The sequence below is a fragment of the Pogona vitticeps genome, chromosome 4 (assembly GCF_051106095.1).
Source record: "Pogona vitticeps strain Pit_001003342236 chromosome 4, PviZW2.1, whole genome shotgun sequence".
NCBI classification, from domain to species: domain Eukaryota; kingdom Metazoa; phylum Chordata; class Lepidosauria; order Squamata; family Agamidae; genus Pogona; species Pogona vitticeps.
The window spans coordinates 127,510,687-127,529,248 of NC_135786.1; the positions used below are offsets into that span (position 1 = coordinate 127,510,687).

At 42.7% G+C, this 18,562-nt stretch overlaps 1 protein-coding gene across 5 annotated transcripts in view; it reads right to left on the reverse strand.

Annotated features, from left to right (window-relative positions):
• MARCHF8 (uncharacterized) overlaps nt 1-15,675 on the reverse strand; it is a 54,565-nt gene extending 38,890 nt beyond the window's left edge. For 3 of the 5 annotated variants that reach the window (XM_072998324.2, XM_072998325.2, XM_072998322.2), the window contains exons 1-5: nt 15,370-15,510; nt 10,743-10,875; nt 4,762-4,937; nt 2,744-2,823; nt 1,099-1,929 (exon numbers count right to left, since the gene is read on the reverse strand). In XM_072998324.2, coding sequence (XP_072854425.2) covers nt 1,099-1,929; nt 2,744-2,823; nt 4,762-4,854 — 1,004 coding nt within the window. In that variant the 5' untranslated portion in view covers nt 4,855-4,937; nt 10,743-10,875; nt 15,370-15,510. Of the gene's footprint in view, nt 1-1,098; nt 1,930-2,743; nt 2,824-4,761; nt 4,938-9,663; nt 9,771-10,742; nt 10,876-15,369; nt 15,511-15,571 lie in introns of those variants that run through there. The other 2 variants (XM_072998323.2, XM_078392467.1) reach the window with 2 other exon arrangements.
• Between the last annotated feature and the right edge of the window lie 2,887 nt (nt 15,676-18,562).

Below are 18,562 nucleotides of genomic sequence, written 5' to 3' on the forward strand. Positions count from 1 at the left end.
AGCCACGTTACTGTATCTTATTCACTTGATCCTTTTATTTTTCCCTGTGTGTTATTTAATAAACCTTGTTCTTTTATTTTGTTAAAAATCCATTCCTGGTCTGTGTGACTTCTTAAAGGGAATGGTTGGTGGCAGCTTAGTGAAACTGTGGCATATCCCAGTAGGTCTGGGTTTGTCACAAAATCCTCTTACATAATTACTCCAGTGTAATGCTAACAGTTTAACTTTTGAAGATGAACAGTTAAGAAATCATTTGACTAATTATGCAACAGATAATGTCTACGGTGATTTCTTAACATGAGGTAATTTGCTTCCAAAAGTTATGCCATTAGCATTACACCAGCATAACTATACAAGAGGATTTTGGCCAGGGTATACAATACAACGCTAATATTGTTTGAGATAGACACATAGGGATGGAGTAGAGAGAGGGCAGGAAGTGGCTGAAATTCTGCTCTAGTTGCTATTCACCCCAAGTGGCTTTTTGTTGATTTTTACAGGTTTATTATTATTATTATTATTATTATTATTATTATTATTATTATTATTATTATTATTATTATTATTTGCAGGAAAGAAAATAACTGCTGCTTCCTCCAGAAAACGGCCCTAGGCATCCTCTTCTGCTACTGTTAAAGGACCTTTTGTTTCAACCCCCTGAAAATTACTGAAACACCCCACAACATGTCACATGCAAATAGGCTACTCCATTTTCAGAGTTTTCAAATCCTTAATTCCATAACTTGAATTCAAAGACTGACTCACATGCGTCAATGGGGGAGAGGACAATCTGTTCTATACTACAATTCCTCACTCTGTGTTGCACTAGACCCTCAGGAACGTTATTGGGGGGTGGGGGGAATATTTACATGGAAATTTACAGGTTAATCACAAAAGAGAAAACAAATTGCTTTGAGTTGTCAAAGAGTTTACAAACATATACACATTAGTAAGCTGGGAGAGCAGAATGGTCTTCAAACTGAATGCATCAAAGCAAACAAGCAAGCGAGAGTGAAACACAAAGTGCACAGCAGATCACCACCACCTGGGGATGCGGGGGGCACAGAAACAGAAAAAGGCGGTTCTTTGTAAACCAACCTGCAGGCATCCCCAGATACAGATACAGGGGAAAGCGGGGAAAATTTTTCTGACAAGAGAGAAGGGCAGTCTAGGTCACTATCCTTTTCAACTGAACAAAGTGGTGCCCGCTGGTCTGTAATTTTCAGCCTCACAGAGGAACTGTCCTCAAAGACATCATCATCTCCCATGTCATCTGAACAGAAACCTGTGCTCTCTATCATCACACTGGATGATTTTTCTGGCTGGAGGAAGCCCGAGTAGTTATCCAATTCCTGAATACATGCACTGGTGCTACGAGAGAAGGAGAAAAGGCAGTGCAGCAATTTTTTCCTCCGGGACATTTCGTTGTCACACTTGTCCTCCAGGAGAGGAATATGGACTGCACTGTGGTTAGCACTAGCCCCAGAGGTGCTTGCGTAATTGGTGGAAAGCGACTGGAAATAGAGTTTGGAATTACTAAAAGTAAAGGGCCTGAGACTGAATGTTTTCTTCTCTTTGTGATAAAATGTGTTAAGACTTAGACACTGCTCCTGAGTTTGTGTCAGTTTGCCTTCTGAACATGTTCGCTCCGCGTAGCTAAAGCTTTGGGTGGCGCTCTGAGCCTTCTGGTCCATATCACTGAGAGACTTGGAGAATTTCAGAGCTTGGGTAGTTTTTCCATTCTTAGCCTTGAGACCATGGACACAATCATGCTCATGGAGATCTTTCTTGGAAGCCTGCACCATATCCTGACAGATTACTGTCACAGTGGACCCTTGAGTCAGAGAATTCTGGCAGACAGGATTTTTCAAGACAACAGCAGATTGCACTGGACTGTGATGACAACATTCAGAATACACTGCACTGGAACTGCATGCAGAACAGTGGAATAAAAGCACACAAAGTAAAAAACAATTATTAAAAAGAATGCATACAATTATGTGAAGAAATGACAATTTTAGCTAGTGTAGGAATGGGCAAACAGCAAGCAGCAGAGCAGTAGCAAACAGCAGCATGAAACAGACAAGTCAGTATGCGGGCATGAAGGACCTCATCGTGACTAATCTTTAAAGGGTGGTGCCTGCACTCCTACACACTCCTGAGAGACCATGTTTTAAAGTACAGAATATATGGGCAGGGGCTGCTGTCTTCTTCTGTGTCCTGCCATCCCTCCCCACCCAGTTTTTCTCTTTAGCTGCTGTAGTGCTCCAAGAAGAGAAATCATACCACATGGGAAAAAGCTGCCAAGAAGAAATCATTCAGGCAAAACAACACCCTGTGCGTTCAACAACAGCTATAGCCTGCATTGTACATTACATCCCCTTGAGGTGTCTGCATTGCTTCTGATTTATGGGTCACCTGAAATACATTAAGATACAATGGGCGTGCCACCCAAGTATTATATGCGGCTCTTGATATCATGCCCTAAAGCACTATACTTTTCTTAGTATTTTTTCTTTGAAAAGCCTGCTTCTAAGGCAACATTTTAATACTGTCAGTTTTGGGGAGGAAAACTTCAAAAATGTCTGCATCTTTGAACAGTCAGATATTTACAATACTTCTTTTGTAAAGTCTCCAAGACCTCCACTGCAATCCATGCACCCGAGACCTGACCTCACAAAGATGTGCATGTGTAGCCATCTTCGGCAATATTTCACTGCAATGCTAGAACTAACTTTTTTACCTGCAGATGTCCTGACTGGTTGGCGTAACAGATGTCTGAGAGAAACTGTGAGGAGCAGAAACAGTGGCAGAACTGCCAGTCTGGAAGAAAAACAACAGTTATACTTCCATACAAATTTGTTTCATGCAATAGAATCCGCTGGCAAACCACAAGACATAGATACTATGACATACACACTGAAGGCCAAACCAAAATGGTTCCGGAGCTCTGTGACAAAACCATGTTGTTCTGTTCTGGCCTTTTTGTTAAAAATAATCAAAAAAATTATGCTACAAACACCAATTTTGATAGGGCTGAAGATTTTATTTCAAAATAGAAGTACTTTCAGAGAGTTTTTGTGCTTTCTTTGGTAGATCAGGGAAATGAGACAGTTGGAGAGTTAGCACACCCTCCTGTAATGCTGTTGCTCTGTTTAAGGATACAACTGCTTTAAAATTACTTTTTAATTTAAATACCAACATTTTTAGTAGGATTACATCCCACTCAGTGTAACTGTTTTGTGCTATGCTAAACTACATAAATATCTTAATTTAAGGTAGATCATATATCTTCACTTGATGAAACTAAGTCTACAACAGAGGTTCACAAGTTCAAAAGATACTAGTTTCAATTCCACAGCTTTTGTGGTCGGGGTGCGTGGGAGTATTCTCAGTAATGTGAGATACAGTAAATGACTAATGCTCCACAAAAAGTAAAAAAAAAAAATTCCCTCAGATATGGCCAAAATTATTAATAGTAAATAGAAAAGACTCACACCCAATCCACAGAGCTACTACATGCACAAGTAAAAAAATGGTAAGGCTCATAAGCATAAAAGAGGGCTGAGCATCTTGGTGTTCTCCAGATGTTTCCTGTATTGCCTGAACTTGTAGCTCCAAAAATATGGAAAGTGCATCTGATGTAAGATACTAAAATTCTGTACTTCAGAATTTATCGTCTTCGAAAAGAACCCCAAACAAACAAACAAACAAATAAAAAACCAACCACAACAATATGTACCTATTTAATACTTAAAGCAAGACAACATCCTATAAAAAACTGAGAATATTTCTGTGAAACATGTTCAGGTCGAAGAGAACCAGTGTGATGTAGCAGTGAGGGGACTGGGTGGGCATTCGGGAAATCCAAGTTCTGGTGTACACTCAGCCATGAAACTCACTGAGAAACTTTGGCCAATCTCCTTCTCCTCAGCCTGACCCATCTCAGAGGGTCAGCATTAGGAGGACAAAGTGGTGAGGACAAAAGCTGTATACATTTTGCAAAACAGGTAACTAATTTGGTAAGACTGAATAAAGTTATGTGTGAATAACTCAGGCACTTTCATTTCTATGCTAACACTAAGCATCAATGAAAAACTCACCTGAGAGCAAAACAAAAAACAAAACAAAACAAAAAACAAAACAGAACAAAAAACAACAACAACCCAACAACAGTTCCTTGTTCCTGCCCTGCCCTCACATGGACCACAGATCACAGGATTCAAAGCAACTGTGCATCCAATTACAGCACACCAACCCTAATACATAACCCCTGACAAGGAAAAGGTAACTTAGGTGACAAGGCATGTGACATGAGCATGCTTAGAGGTTGCTGAGATTTACTGAAGATTATTTTCCACCACAAGCAGTTTGAGATGGCCTGAAAATCATATTAGGCATCTCCCCAAGATCTGAGGCTCTGGGGCTCATGGACTACAGAAAATGGGTTCCCATAAATAGATCTCCTCTAAATAACTCCATTTACACAGCACAGAAGTATGGGAAATTCCAAGATCCCCAAATGGTTAAGCATTTACTGGAACTCCCTCTCACTGCTGAATTTTGAAGAGCATAGAATACACCAAATGCCTACAAAAAGTCTAAATTGGTAAGAAAAGGTAGACATCCTCAACTAGAAATACTATCAGTGCAATGTTATACTTCACTATTTCCCTCAGCATCTTAATTATTAAGAGAGACCAAAGACCTCTCACATAAAAAAACAAAACAAAGTAATCATAAAAAAGACCTTGACAATACCTGTTCTTTCCCTTTGACCTTGCTCTTATTAACTTTGGAAAAAGTAACATCCCGGGCTGGAATTACAGAGATTCGATGCAATGGCATATTCATCACACTATCGATACAGGCTTGGTCCTCTTACACAGATGAGGTTCCTGATGTGAAGATCATTATCTGCCTGTTAGGCCCTGCACCTGAAAGTAAATATCAATTTGACAATTAGAAAGCAAAATGACAGAAAAGTAATGGGAAGCACACAGCGCCATTAATATGTGTAAGAATACTACTGGGCCTTAGTAATGGATAAACCGGACCTGCAACAAAATGTCACAGTATGGCAGGCTCCTGTTCTTGTTTCTAGCCGCTACTGCATTCCTCTTCTACTCTGACCTTCTGTCTCCCATCCCACATCAAATGAGTACGCTGAGCCTTCACTGAGCTGTTTTGGAGCCCTCGCAACGTTTTCTGTACTTTGTTACACTTGGATTTTCCCAAGCTTGTAATACCCCCTGGTTGTGCATGGATGCTGGGGTTTTGCCTTACACTCCAGAAACTGAGTTTAACCATTGACTGATACAATAATTAGCATGAAATGTTAACGAGAAACTCATGTTGTGCATTCCAAACAAGCTATGGAAGGATCAAAAACAATTATACTTTTACTCATCTGTAAACATCTGTGTGTTTAGCCTTCACTTGGCACTCTTTTTGAAGAATTTAAGTATGTATGTATGTATATATGTATGCATTTATGTATGTATACTGTGTGTATACATATACACACAGCCTATTACTTTCAGTATATATGTATACACACAGAGACTTCTTCATAGATATACAGTGGACCCTCGACTTACAGACGGCTCGACTTACAGACTTTTCAAGTTACAGACTTCTCTGGCCACAAAATTTAGATTCGACTTGCAGCCGGAGAATCGACCTACAGACCAGAAAAAAAACAAAATGGAACAAAAATAGAATAAAAACTGCCAGTTATGGGATTAATCGGTTTTCAATGCATTGTAGGTCAATGGAGATTCGACCTACAGACTTTTCGACTTGCAGCCACCTTTCCAATACGGATTAATTCCTTAAGTAGAGGGTCCACTGTATATGAGAAATGCATTTAGCAAAAAGCAGAGTATACAATAAACAAGCAACACGGCTATATGTACCTAGGGATTTATTCCACTATGCATATCAAACCCATTGCCAGTAGTAATCCCTAGATCTTCTTCCCAAGCATATACCATACCTGATGTACCCCTAAGTGAAACATCAGTTAAGAAATCATATTCTATTGAGTGCTTTTCTTCCACAGAGTATTACAGATTCAAAGAGGAAGAGTGACTGGACAGAAAAATGAAATGTGTTACTTGAAAAATCTGGAACCATGAAGCCCAAATGTATAGAACATAAGAAGAGCCCTGCTGGATCAGGCCAAGGGCCCCATCTGGTCCAGCTTCCTTTATCTCACAGTGGCCCCACCACATGCCTCTGGGAGCACATGAGACAACTAGATACCTGTCTCCTGATACCCCTCCCCTGTATCTGGCATTTTGAGGTACCTTCCCTTTAAGCCTGGAGATTATACATCCCCATCATGGCTTGTAACCTGCAATGGGACTTTTCCTCCAGAAACCTGTCCATTCCCCTTTTAAAGGCATCTAGGCCAGATGCCATCACCACATCCTGTAGCAAGGAGTTCCACAAACATATTTTTTTTTCTGTTCTCACTCTCCCAACACTCAATTTGAGTGGATGTCCCCTGATTTTAGTACTGAATGAGAGGGAGAAGAGCTTCCCTCTATCCACTTTCTCCATCCCCTGCATAATGTTATACATCTCAAACATGTCTGCCCCTCAGGTGCCTTTTCTCTAGACGAAAGAGCCCCTGTAGTCTTTCCTTATGAGGGTGGTACCCCAGCCATCAATTTAGTTGCTCTCTTGTACACCTTTTCCAGTTCCACTATGTCTTTTTTGAGGTCCAGTGACCAGAACTGTACGCAATACTCCAGGTGTGGCCTTACCAGCGTTTTGCACAATGGCATTATAATATTGGCTGTTTTATTTGCAATCCCCTTTTTAATGATACCTAGCATGGAATTGGCCTTCTTCACTGCCCCCGCACACTGGGTTGACACTTCCATCAAGCTGTCCACCAGCACACCAATATCTCTTTCCGGATCTGTCCTGAACAGCTCAAAACTCATTAGATTAGCTGATAAAGTTTTGATTTTTTTTGCCCCGGAAGAATTTTGTGTCATCTGCAAACTTGGCCACCTCACTGCTTATCCCTGTCTCTAGGTCACTGATGAACAGATTGAAAAGCACAGGTCCTAGGACAGATCCCTGGGGCACACCGAGTTTTCACCTCTCTCCATTGTGAAAATTGCCCATTGACACCTACTCTGTTTCTTGGTTCTCAATGTATTTAAAGTATTTACTAAAAAACTTGCTGGTCATTTTAAAATTGGCTTTAGGATCAGAATGGGAAAATTACATTCTTTTAACAAGTTCTGACTTCCACCAGTAGCCAACAATTTCCTTGGTCACCTACCATAATTCTAACTAGTCACTTCATGTGAAAGACAGAATGATACATTTTCAAGCATCCTCTAGTCCTCCCTTTTTTGAATTCTGAAAATTAGTTATCCTTGAGACTCTTGATCTTCAATCAGCACTGACAAAATCACACAACAGTTTCTGCCATTTAAAAATTTAAGCTTTGGAGATTCCAAATGGGGCCTGACTTTGGAGTACCTGACTTTAGACAGAACTGCCATCTTAACTGTGGAGTTCCTGCCAGACAAAGAGATTAAACAGGTCATAACACCAGCTTAGTCCTGATACGGCTTGACATTAAAACATTTGTTGCCATTAACAGCCATGCAACTTCAACAGCCATCCTCCTTTACTTATTATTGGAAGAGTAAACAAAACACCTACTGAGAACCTCTACATATTGGGAAGGATTGCAGTCAATCTCATTGCTTCCAACCACAGCTTGAAAGTTAATGTACAAGGACTGGAGAACAGCCAATGAGGACCCATCTTCATCCATTCACATAGTTTGAAAAGGTCCTCCTATTCCAGCCTCTTAAAGGGCTGTGGCAATATCATGCCATCACAAAATTCCTGTTGAGAACTGTGGTAGGCAATGATTCAGCAGGATGCCAAGTGTGAAAAATGCAGCCTATTACTTTCAGTTAGAAACCAAGGGGGAAACACACCTCTTTTCTCCTCTGTTCATGTCTATCCCACCACATCAAAAATCTCATGAAATTCTCAGATGATTCATGGTCATTTTCTTCTGCAAAAGATACCAATTTGTGCAGAAACATTGTAATTCCCTCACAAAAATACCTTTCCTGTACAAGATTCTCTAAAGAATCTAGACAGCCCATTGTCTGTACAGAATTTGGTGTTTCCTTGCACAAAAGAATAGGTAAAAGAGAGAGAGAAGGAAGGAAGGAAGGAAGGAAGGAAGGAAGGAAGGAAGGAAGGAAGGAAGGAAGGAAGGAAAAACAAGACCAGGGGGTTGCAATTTTGTGGGAAGCAACAAAATATCTCAGGAGATGCCTGAGCAAGGATTCCTGGTATTGCAATTTATAAGAGTTACTGATTCTAACTCTAAGATGCAGCTTACAAGTATTAGTGTTTGTTTAAAGAAGTTTTAAATGAGACTGAGGCCTAAACTTCCTGTAATGGCTGGTGGGACTTGAACAATGGCTGAGAACAAGAAAGTTTTTGAATATCCTCCAATTCCCTCTTGCCAAGGTTAGATGGAACTGTAGTGAACAGCATGGCATCCTGGTTGAAAAAAAGGATCTTTAACCTGGTTAGGGATCAGCATTATTCTTGCTAATTTCCTGGAACTCGGAGTAACAAAATTAATAGAGGGTAGCAGAGTGAACTGACTTTCAAATGCTCTATTCTATCCTGGGTTTTACTTCTTTGTTTTGTAAATTAATCAGGTCAGTAGACATCTGGATAGTGAGAAAGCTGACAGGAAACAAAGTACAGTGGGGTCTCGACTTACGGACTTAATCCGTATTGGAAGGCAGTTCTCAGGTCGAAAAGTTCTTGTCGAATCTGCATTTCCCATAGGAATGCATTGAAAACCATTTAATCCGTATCTGCTCTTTTCGTCCATAGAAACTAATGGGAAGCTGCTATTCTGCCTTCTGCCACTAGAGGGGGATATTTTTTTCTTTTTTCCTTTTAACCTAAGATGATTTAGCTTTAAAAAAAAAGGGGGAAAAAGAGTTCATAACTCGAATCTAAGTTCGTAAGTCGAGTCCATATATTCCTATGAGAGCGGTTTGTAAGTCGAAACGTTCATATGTCTAGCCGTTCGTAAGTCGAGACCCCACTGTAATCTATTTAAATATGGTATGGAAGGAGAATGTTATGGATACTATGGACTGCTAGAAAGATGAATAAGTGGGAGCAAGATCAAACTAAACCTGAACTCTCCTAAGCAGAACTCACTACCCAAAGGATGGGGAACATCATAAGGAGGCAAGACTCGCTGGGAAAAAAACCAAAAATGTTAAGAAAAACTGAAGATATTACAAAAAGAAAAGACTGAACATGGAATGGAGTAGGGCAATAAAAGAAGCCATGGCCTTGAGATTGCAAGACCTGACCAAGGCTGTTAATGACAGAATTTTTCAAAAGTTACCGATTCATTGGGTTGCAATGTAACAATTTAGCAGAGCAATAGATTGACAAATTTTGTTGTTACCATTTATGTCAAGCTCATGGATAGCAGAAAAGGAATACAGTGGTGCCTCGCTTGACGATGTTAATTTGTTCCAGCGAAATCGCTGTACAGCGAAAACATCATCAAACGAAATTAAAAAACCCACTGAAACGCATTAAAACCCAGTTAATGCGTTCCAATGGGCTGAATACCTGCTCGTCCAGCGAAGATCCTCCATACAGCAGCCATTTTCAGTGCCTGTATAGCGAGAAATCCGTCCTAGAAAACAGCGGGGGGCCATTTTGAAAGCCAGTGGCGATTTTGAAACCCAACTATCAACTGTTTGCTGATCGTCCTAAAGCGAAAAATCAGTTCCCAAAACAGGGAACCGATCAACGTGAAACAAAATTCCCCCATTTAAAACATCATTTTGTGATTGCAAAAACGTCGACATAATGAGGATTCGTCATAGAGCGGGATAATCGTCCAGCGGGGCACGACTGTACTGCTATCTGTCCCCCCCACAATTCATTAATCTTAAAGAAGTTAAAACCAACAGAACTGGTAGTGACTTTCCATCTCACAATCCTTTTCATATATTCTGAGCAACCCGTTCAGTTCATGATAATGTGACCATGACATAGGCCTTGCTCAGTTTTCAGAGACAGTCTAAGTTTCAATGCACAACAAAACTAGGATCACTGACAGATATTGGCACTCCTCATGAAACTCTCAGGGCTCCCAAAAGGCTTTGCACCCACTTTTTTTGCACCCTGCTATTACTAAAAATGAGCAGCAAAGGAGGCCAAAATCAGCAGCCTTCCTGAGCATGCCTGCTACTGCAGTGGAGTAGATCCATGCAGAGTAGTGGCCAACAGCTGGGCAGCATACTATATACATCACTTGCAAGCCTATTCACTTTTTGGACAGTAGTACTGGCCTGCCTGTTTGGTCCACTGCTTTCAGTCTTTTTTACGTCTAGCTAGAACTAAAGAAGAAAAGGGGTAGTTCTTTAATTCACATTGTGAAATCCTATTTTGATATAATTGACTGATGAGAAAGTTTTTCTGGGGGGAAAAGATAACGGAAACCTCCAGTTAACAGTGAAATGCTTAGGACATGTTGCAACTCACAGTTGGTGAATTAGACACAGATTTGGAAGTGACTGATGAACAGATAACATGAGTAGAAATGAAGTTCTTATAGACACTGGAAATCTGAATTGCTCAGGTAGGAACGCCTTACTACTGCACAGTGTATATGTGTATGTGCACTTGTAATCGAAACTTACCTGTCATCATGGCAACCAAGCAAGTCTGGCTACACGTAGCTAAAGAATTACACCTTATTCCTGCTCCTATGTAGTCAACCTTATGGGGAAATTCTCAGCTTTAAAGTGGGCAACATCAGGTCCTGATGCAAGCCTAGGTCAAAAGAGAATTTAAGAAAACAAACTTTAAAACTGTTTTGTGGCATCCAGTCTGAGCATCATCTCACATACAAGACATTCAGCTATGACATTTCAGTTATCGTAGAGTAGCCACTAGAAGCAAAATATGCTGTTTGTGGCTTGTAAGGTTCTGGAGGCCATGTCTGTGCATACCATGTGGCCTCTCTGCTACACTCATGCACAGCAGAAAATACTGTTCTGTTGCTATTGTGCTTTTACTGCTTTTTGTTGTTGTTGTTTAGTCATTTAGTCGTGTCTGACTATTCATGACCCATGGACCAGAGCACACCAGGCCCTCTTGTCTTCCACTGCCTCCCGGAGTTGGGGTCAAATTCATGTTGCTAGCTTCGATGACACTGCCCATCCATCTCATCCTCTGTCGTCCCCTTCTCCTCTTGCCTTCATACTTTCCCAACATCAGGGTCTTTTACAGGGAGTCTTCTCTTCAAGCCAGACATCCTGGAGAGTGAAGTCAAGTGGGCCTTAGAAAGCTTAGCTAACAACAAGGCCAGTGGAGGTGATGGCATTCCAGTTGAACTATTTAAAATCTTAAAAGATGACCCTGTTAAGGTGCTACATTCAATATGCCAGCAAGTTTGGAAAACTCAGCAGCAGCCAGACGATTGGAAAAGATCAGTCTACATCCCAATCCCAAAGAAGGGCAGTGCCAAAGAATGCTCCAACTACCATATAATTGCACTCATTTCACACGCTAGCAAGGTTATGCTCAAAATTCATCAAGGTAGGCTTCAGCAGTATGTGGACCAAGAACTCCCAGAAGTACAAGCTGGATTTCGAAGGGGCAGAGGAACTAGACACCAAATTGCTAACATGCGCTGGATTACGTAGAAAGCCAGAGAATTCCAGAAAAACATCTACTTCTGCTTCATTCACTATGCAAAGGCCTTTGACTGTGTGGACCACAGCAAACTATGGCAAGTCCTTAAAGAAATGGGAGTGCCTGACCATCTTATCTATTTCCTGAGAAATCTATATGTCGGACAGGAAGCAACAGTTAGAACTGGATATGGAACAACTGATTAGTTCAAAATTGGGAAAGGAGTACGACAAGGCTGTATATTGTCTCCCTGCTTTTTAAACTTATATGCAGAATACATCATGTGAAAGGCAGGACTGGATAAATCCCAAGGCAGAATTAAGATTGTCAGAAGAAATATCAACCACCTCAGATATGCAGACGATACCACTCTGATGGTAGAAAGTGAGGAGGAATTAAAGAACCTCTTAATGAGGGTGAAAGATGAGCGCAAAAAATGGTCTGAAGCTCATCATAAAAAAAAAGATCATGGCCACTGTTCCCATCACCTCCTGGCACATAGAAGGGGAAGATATGGAGGCAGTGATCGATTTTACCTTCTTGGGCTCCATGATCACTGCAGATGGTGACAACAGCCACAAAATTAAAAGACACCTGCTAGATACGTCTATGCCATTATGCAGAGATGTTGTCGCGTGCTTCGCAGAATGATGAGCCTTAAATATGCATCTGGCTGTTCCCTGCCACCTGTCAGCCGTTGAACATTTTAACTCTATTTCACTGTGTTTTAACTTGTACAGTATGCCAATAAAGGTTTCTGTCTGTCAAAAGACGCCTGCTTGTTAGGAGGAAAGCGATGACAAACCTAGACAGCATCTTCAAAAGCAGAGACATCACCTTGCTGACAAAGATCCGCATAGTGAAAGCTATGGTTTTTCCAGTAGTGATGAGAGACCATGAGAGCTGGACCATAAAAAAGGCTGACTGCCAAAGAATTGATGCTTTTGAATTGTGGTGCTGAAGGAGAATCTTGAGAGTCCCCTGGACTTGCAAGGAGATCAAACCTATCCATTCCGAAGAAAATCAACCCTGAGTGCTCACTGGAAGGACAGATCCTGAAGCTGAGGCTCCAGTACTTTGGCCATCTCATGAGAAGATAAACCTCCCAGGAAAAGTCCCTCATGTTGGAAAAGAGTGAAGAAGAGAAGGGGACAACAGAGGATGAGATGGTTGGACAGTGTCAACGAAGGTACAAACATGAATTTGACCCAACTCCGTTAGGCAGTGGAAGACAGGAGGGCCTGGTGTGCTCTGGTCCATGGGGTCACAAAGAGTTGGACATGACTTAATGACTAAATAACAACAACTCTTAAGAGTGTTAAGTACCTTTCCATGTTATTTTCCCATAGAAAAGTTTTTGAGAAATGTTGTAGTCTGAAGCTTTAAATGAGAAAGGAACTTTACAGCAAACCATAAAAAGTCAGCAGAGATGGGACCAGAAGAAAGGAAAGAAGGCTGGCTGGAATATGACTTGCATTGCATCTAATATGAATAATGAACTCCCAAATCAATCTATGGTCCCTGTGTGAGCCCTGCTTGCATGTTCAAATGTAATACAGGCTGCAAATCAAATTACATTTCCAGTGTAGTTGCACCCTAACAGAAATATAAACTTCAAATCATGTGAAGAGCTAGTTTCCCTCTATTCAGTCCTAGTTAGACTTCATTCTGAGTACTGTTCTGGATGCTGCATTTTAAGAAGAATGCAGACAAACTGGAACCAGTTCAAAGGAGCAACAAGAATGATCAGGCGACTAACAGGGAAGATTAAAAGATATGAACATGTTTAACCTTGAGTAAAGATGACTATGGGAAATATGACAGCACTCTTCAAATACTTGAAAGGTAGTCATAGAGAGGGAGGCAGTATATGTTCTCAATCATTCCAGAGTGCAGGGCATGTAATAATAAGCTCAAGTTATAAAAAAGCCAGATTTCAGCTAAATATAAGGGAAAATATCCTAATTGTTAGAGCAGTAAGGCAATAGAACCAATTACCTTGAGAATTGGGGAGCTTTCCTACACTAGATGTATTCAAGGGAAAGCTAGACAACCATTTGTCAGATCTACTTTAGCTTGGATTCTTGCACTGAACCCAGATCATTGGACTCAATGGCCTTATAGGCTTGTTTCAGCTGCATGGTTCTAAAATCATCTCAGCCAATCTCTTTCTATATGCAAATAATACTTTCTGTCCATTATTCTATACCTGTCAATCTACACAGACAGAGACAGACACACACATTTCATAAGTGTGGAAGGACTTAGCATATTAATATAGTATAGTAAGATACGCATCCATGTTTTGCTATGGTACAGCACAACTGAGGCTCTATGGGTGACATGTTCACTGTTTTGAGATATATTCAGTCTACCTGTTCTGGAGGTGGCTGTACTGTGCCTGAAAGATCAAGTGCACAACTTGAGAGTCCTCCAAAACAATCTTTGTTGCTAGAGGCATAAGTGATCTCAGTGGCCTGGAATGCTTTCAATCAGCTTCATTCTTAGACTGGTTTATTTAGCCACAGTGGTTTAGACACTGTTAGCAGTGAAACATAGCCACTTTGTTAATGTGCTCTGTAGAAAAACAGTTGGCTTGATGGGTGCGTATGTTTTTCCAAAATCACAGAGGTAGATGGTTTAGGGCAGTGGTTCTTAACCTTTGGTCCGTGGAACCCTAAGGGGTCAGAATGCCCTCACAGGGGACCAATAAAGGCTTAACGAAATATTATGATCTTTTGCAGAACAGAAAGCAAGCAAGTAAGAAGGGAAACGCAGAACAAAATCTTAATTTCCCTTGCTTGTTTGTGCAAAATGTGGCTTTTCTAACCTGCCGCCTCGCCTCCATTAAAAACAATCTGAAGTAAAAACTGGTTATGAAAACAACTGTTGGATGCTTCTGCACATGGTGAGAACATGCAAGTGAATGACGCTTTTTCTTTTTAAGACATAAGCAGTTCAGAATCCATTGCTGGATATGCAAAGTTGGGATGTTTTTGATTTCGTAGCGGGCCCTCCACTGCCTTTCTCTCCTCTTCCTCAGTCCGGCGATCCGTTTGGAGCTCACTGTATGTAGTAGGATCTTCGGTTTTCACCCTCTGGAATAATCTGATCCTTAGCGCATTAGCCAAATCAATGGCCGCTCCTCTCTATGAAGAAAGGCAGAACTCGAAAGGAGCCGATGCCCACTCCGGGGCAGAGTGAGGCCCGCGTCGGGTGCTGTGAGGACGTGCCTACTAGAAGGCGTTCTGCCAGGCGGCGGTCATAATCCGGAGAGCCCTCGCAAGGGTCTTGCAAAAACCAAAGAAGGAAAAAGGGAAAAGGCCGCCCGAGATCCTCCACCGAGCAAGAATCCACCCAGGTCAAACGACAGCGGATGAGCAGACCAGATTACTGCTCCGCCCCCGCCGCCCCCGCCAGGAGCAACTGCCTTTGGCTCGCTTTCCTCCCGAGCCTCGCCGGGCGGGCTCCCCAAAGGCGACCTTCCCGTCCCCGGGTGCCCACGGCGCCCCCGCCCCGTCGCCGCCTGGAGCCGGAGGGATCCTGCCCCCCCCAAGTTCTCCCCCCCCGCCGCCACCGCCCCCTCCTCCCTCCCTCCCGGCCCCTCCCATCCAGCCTCCCGGGGATTACCTCGCCGCCTGAGGCGGGAGTCCGCCGGGCAGCAAATACTACCGTCCTCCATCGTCGAGAGCAAAACCCGGAGCGGGAAGGGAGGCGCGACGCCGACACCCCCGCCGAGCCTCCCCCCCCCCACGCCTTTCCGTCCCCGATAGGCTTCCTCCTTCCTTTCCGAAAGCGCGCGGGGGGAAAGAGGGAGGGAGGGGGGTGTCACCTGTGGAGTGAGTCCGCTGAGAAACGCAGCCGCGGAAAACAAGGAAGGGGCCGCCCTGATTGGTTCGCCCCACCCCGGAAGCTTCGGCACTCCGCCGTTTCCGGTCCTCCCCCGAGGAGGAAGCCTAGAGCGGCGTCCTGTCGAGGATCGCGCCGTCCGGGCTCACGATCGCTGCCAGGCTCCCCTCGCTTGTTTTCCCCTCTATCTCTCCCCTTGGAAGTAACAGCGAGGAAGGAGGGTGAAGGAAGCGGCGAGGGAAAGCGGGCGCTCACATCCTGTAGGCACGCCGGGTTCCTCCCGAAAGAGGACTTGGAAAACCCTCGATGATCGCCCGCCAGTCGCGACACGTGGAAGCAGGACCCCGCGGAACGACCCGAGACCGTCCATGGACGAAGCGGAGCGTGCAATGGCGAGCCGCCTGTATCGCCTCCTCCCCCCCCCTCCAGACCTTGCTGGCTTTCCCCCACTTCCCCGGTGGACCAGAAAGCCTGGGAACGGAGGAAGTGCCCCCGGAGGAGAGAAAAAAAAGAGGGCGAGGAGGATGAACCCAGGAAAGAGGAGATAGGCACAGGAAGGGGCAAAGGAGCCCGCTGGCCGAAAGGGTGAAGCCCCCAGGGAGGTGCCAGAAACATCTGGTTCAGTGGTAAACCATTCAGCCGGATCTCCCCATTTTATCTTAAGACACAGGAAAGAGCATAGGGCTGTATGTAGTTCAGTTTCTCCCATGAGAAAAATAATATTTGAAAGGTGGCTTAGATTGTCCTTAAATATATTATATTATTGTCACTGAAGAAAAGTGTTGAAGATCATGTACACCCGTGGAATAATAGCTCGTGATAGAACAATAGGGTTGGGGTTGCAATGGCAGCCTGTGAAAGCAGAATGACATGCCCGATGCTATATGATGATGGCTACTTACAAATCCACTGACCCCATCATCTCCTGGCAAATAGAAGGGGAAGATATGGAGGCAGTGACAGAGTTTACCTTCCTGGGCTCCATGATCACTGCAGATGGTGACAGCAGCCCCGAAATTAAAAGATGCCTGCTTCTTGGGAGGAAAGCGATGACAAAACTCGATAGCATCTTAAAAAGCAGAGACATCACCTTGCCAACAAAAGTCTGAATAGTCAAAGCTATGGTTTTCTCTGTAGTGATGTACGGAAGTGAGAGCTGGACCATAAAGAAAGCTGACCACCAAAGAATTGATGCTTTTGAACTGTGGTGCTGGAAGAGGCTCTTGAGAGTCCCCTGGACTGCAAGGAGAACAAACCTATCCATTCCGAAGAAAATCAACCCTGAGTGCTCACTGGAAGGACAGATCCTGAAGCTGAGGCTCCAGTACTTTGGCCATCTCATGAGAAGATAAACCTCCCTGGAAAAGTCCCTCATGTTGGAAAAGAGTGAAGAAGAGAAGGGGACGACAGAGGATGAGATGGTTGGACAGTGTCATCGAAGCAACCAAGATGAATTTAACCCAACTCTGGGAGGCAGTGGAAGACAGGAGGGCCTGGCGTGCTCTGGTCCATGGCATCACGAAGAGTCAGACACGACTAAACAACAAGACTAAACAACAACTTACAGAATGGTGAAGATTGGAATGACAGTCGTGAGAACAGATGACAGCCTGCACTTAATGAGAACCTCTCTGAGCCTCATGTGACAAGTCTAAAACTGGGATGATGTTCCATTAATGTTATTATTGAGTGCAAGGAATTACATTAAACTAATAAGAACTGCTTTTATTTTTTCCATTATAAAACTTTGACAGTGTGTTTCAGCACATTAGGAAACATAAACTTGATCAATGCATTAAATTATGATTTATGACCTAACATTTTAATTAAAAATCACACACAACTCATCATCCCAATTTATTTCAGAATATTTTGGAAAACAGATGTTGAAAACAGTTTTAGTATTGTGCTACCACACATAAATGCTTCTTATTAGTACCCCCATACTTTTTGCAAAATGATCATTATGTATATTTTATTCTCTGCCATGTTATATGCAGTTTATTGATGCATTTTCAGAATAAACAGTCAAACTATTCTTGCTTCTCACTTGCCGGAGGTTGGATATAATCACAGTTATCCTGACTTTTAGTTCTCAAACAAATGAGACTCTTGAGTTTTTTCAGCAAATATTTTTCTCCTTTCCCCATATATTTTAACTTAAATCATTAGCTGTAATAATGTGTGTTTTCTGTCATTTTACATGATCAAAGTATTTTAGCTTTCTGTATTGTTTATGGTTTCTTGGTTCATATTCATTTTTCTTGATTAATTTCCTTAATAATAATTACAGGTTGTCAAGTCAATTCCAACTTACGCTGAGCCTTTCCTAGTTTTTCCATCCATAGGATATTCAGAAGTAGTTTACATTTCCCTTCTGGTGTATTCTGGGACTTTGCAGCTTGCCCAAGGCTACACAGCCTGGTTCTTCCGGGAAGCACAGTGGGGAGTTGAACTCCCACCGTCTGGTGGTGTAGCCAGGTATCCAACTCACTGAGCTGTCCTTTTACTGACCACACTCTCAATCTGGGAAATGCTTAGCATTCTACTATAAATCCACATTTCAAATGCTTCTAGCTTTTTTACACTAGCCTATTTTTAAAGTCCATGATTTCGTACCACATGGTAGAAAGAAGAATGTATATGCCAGCAGCTACTGGAAGACCTAAGCAGAAAAAAGCTGACAAAATAGTGGGTTGATTGTTCCTGTGTTCTGTGCTCTCGTCAGAACCAATTTGTAGCGACCTTAATAGGGTGTCCAAGGTAAGAGATATTTAAGGAGTGGCGTTACCAGTTCCACTTCCCCTAGGAGTTTCCATAGCCAAGTGGGGATTTGACTCTGGGTCTCCTGAGACTACTTCGTTACTCTATCCACTACACCACTGGTTCTTAACCTTTGTTACTCAGATGTTTTTGGACTGCGACTCCCAGAAGCCTTCACCATCAGCTCTGCTGGCTGAGGTTTCTGGGTGTT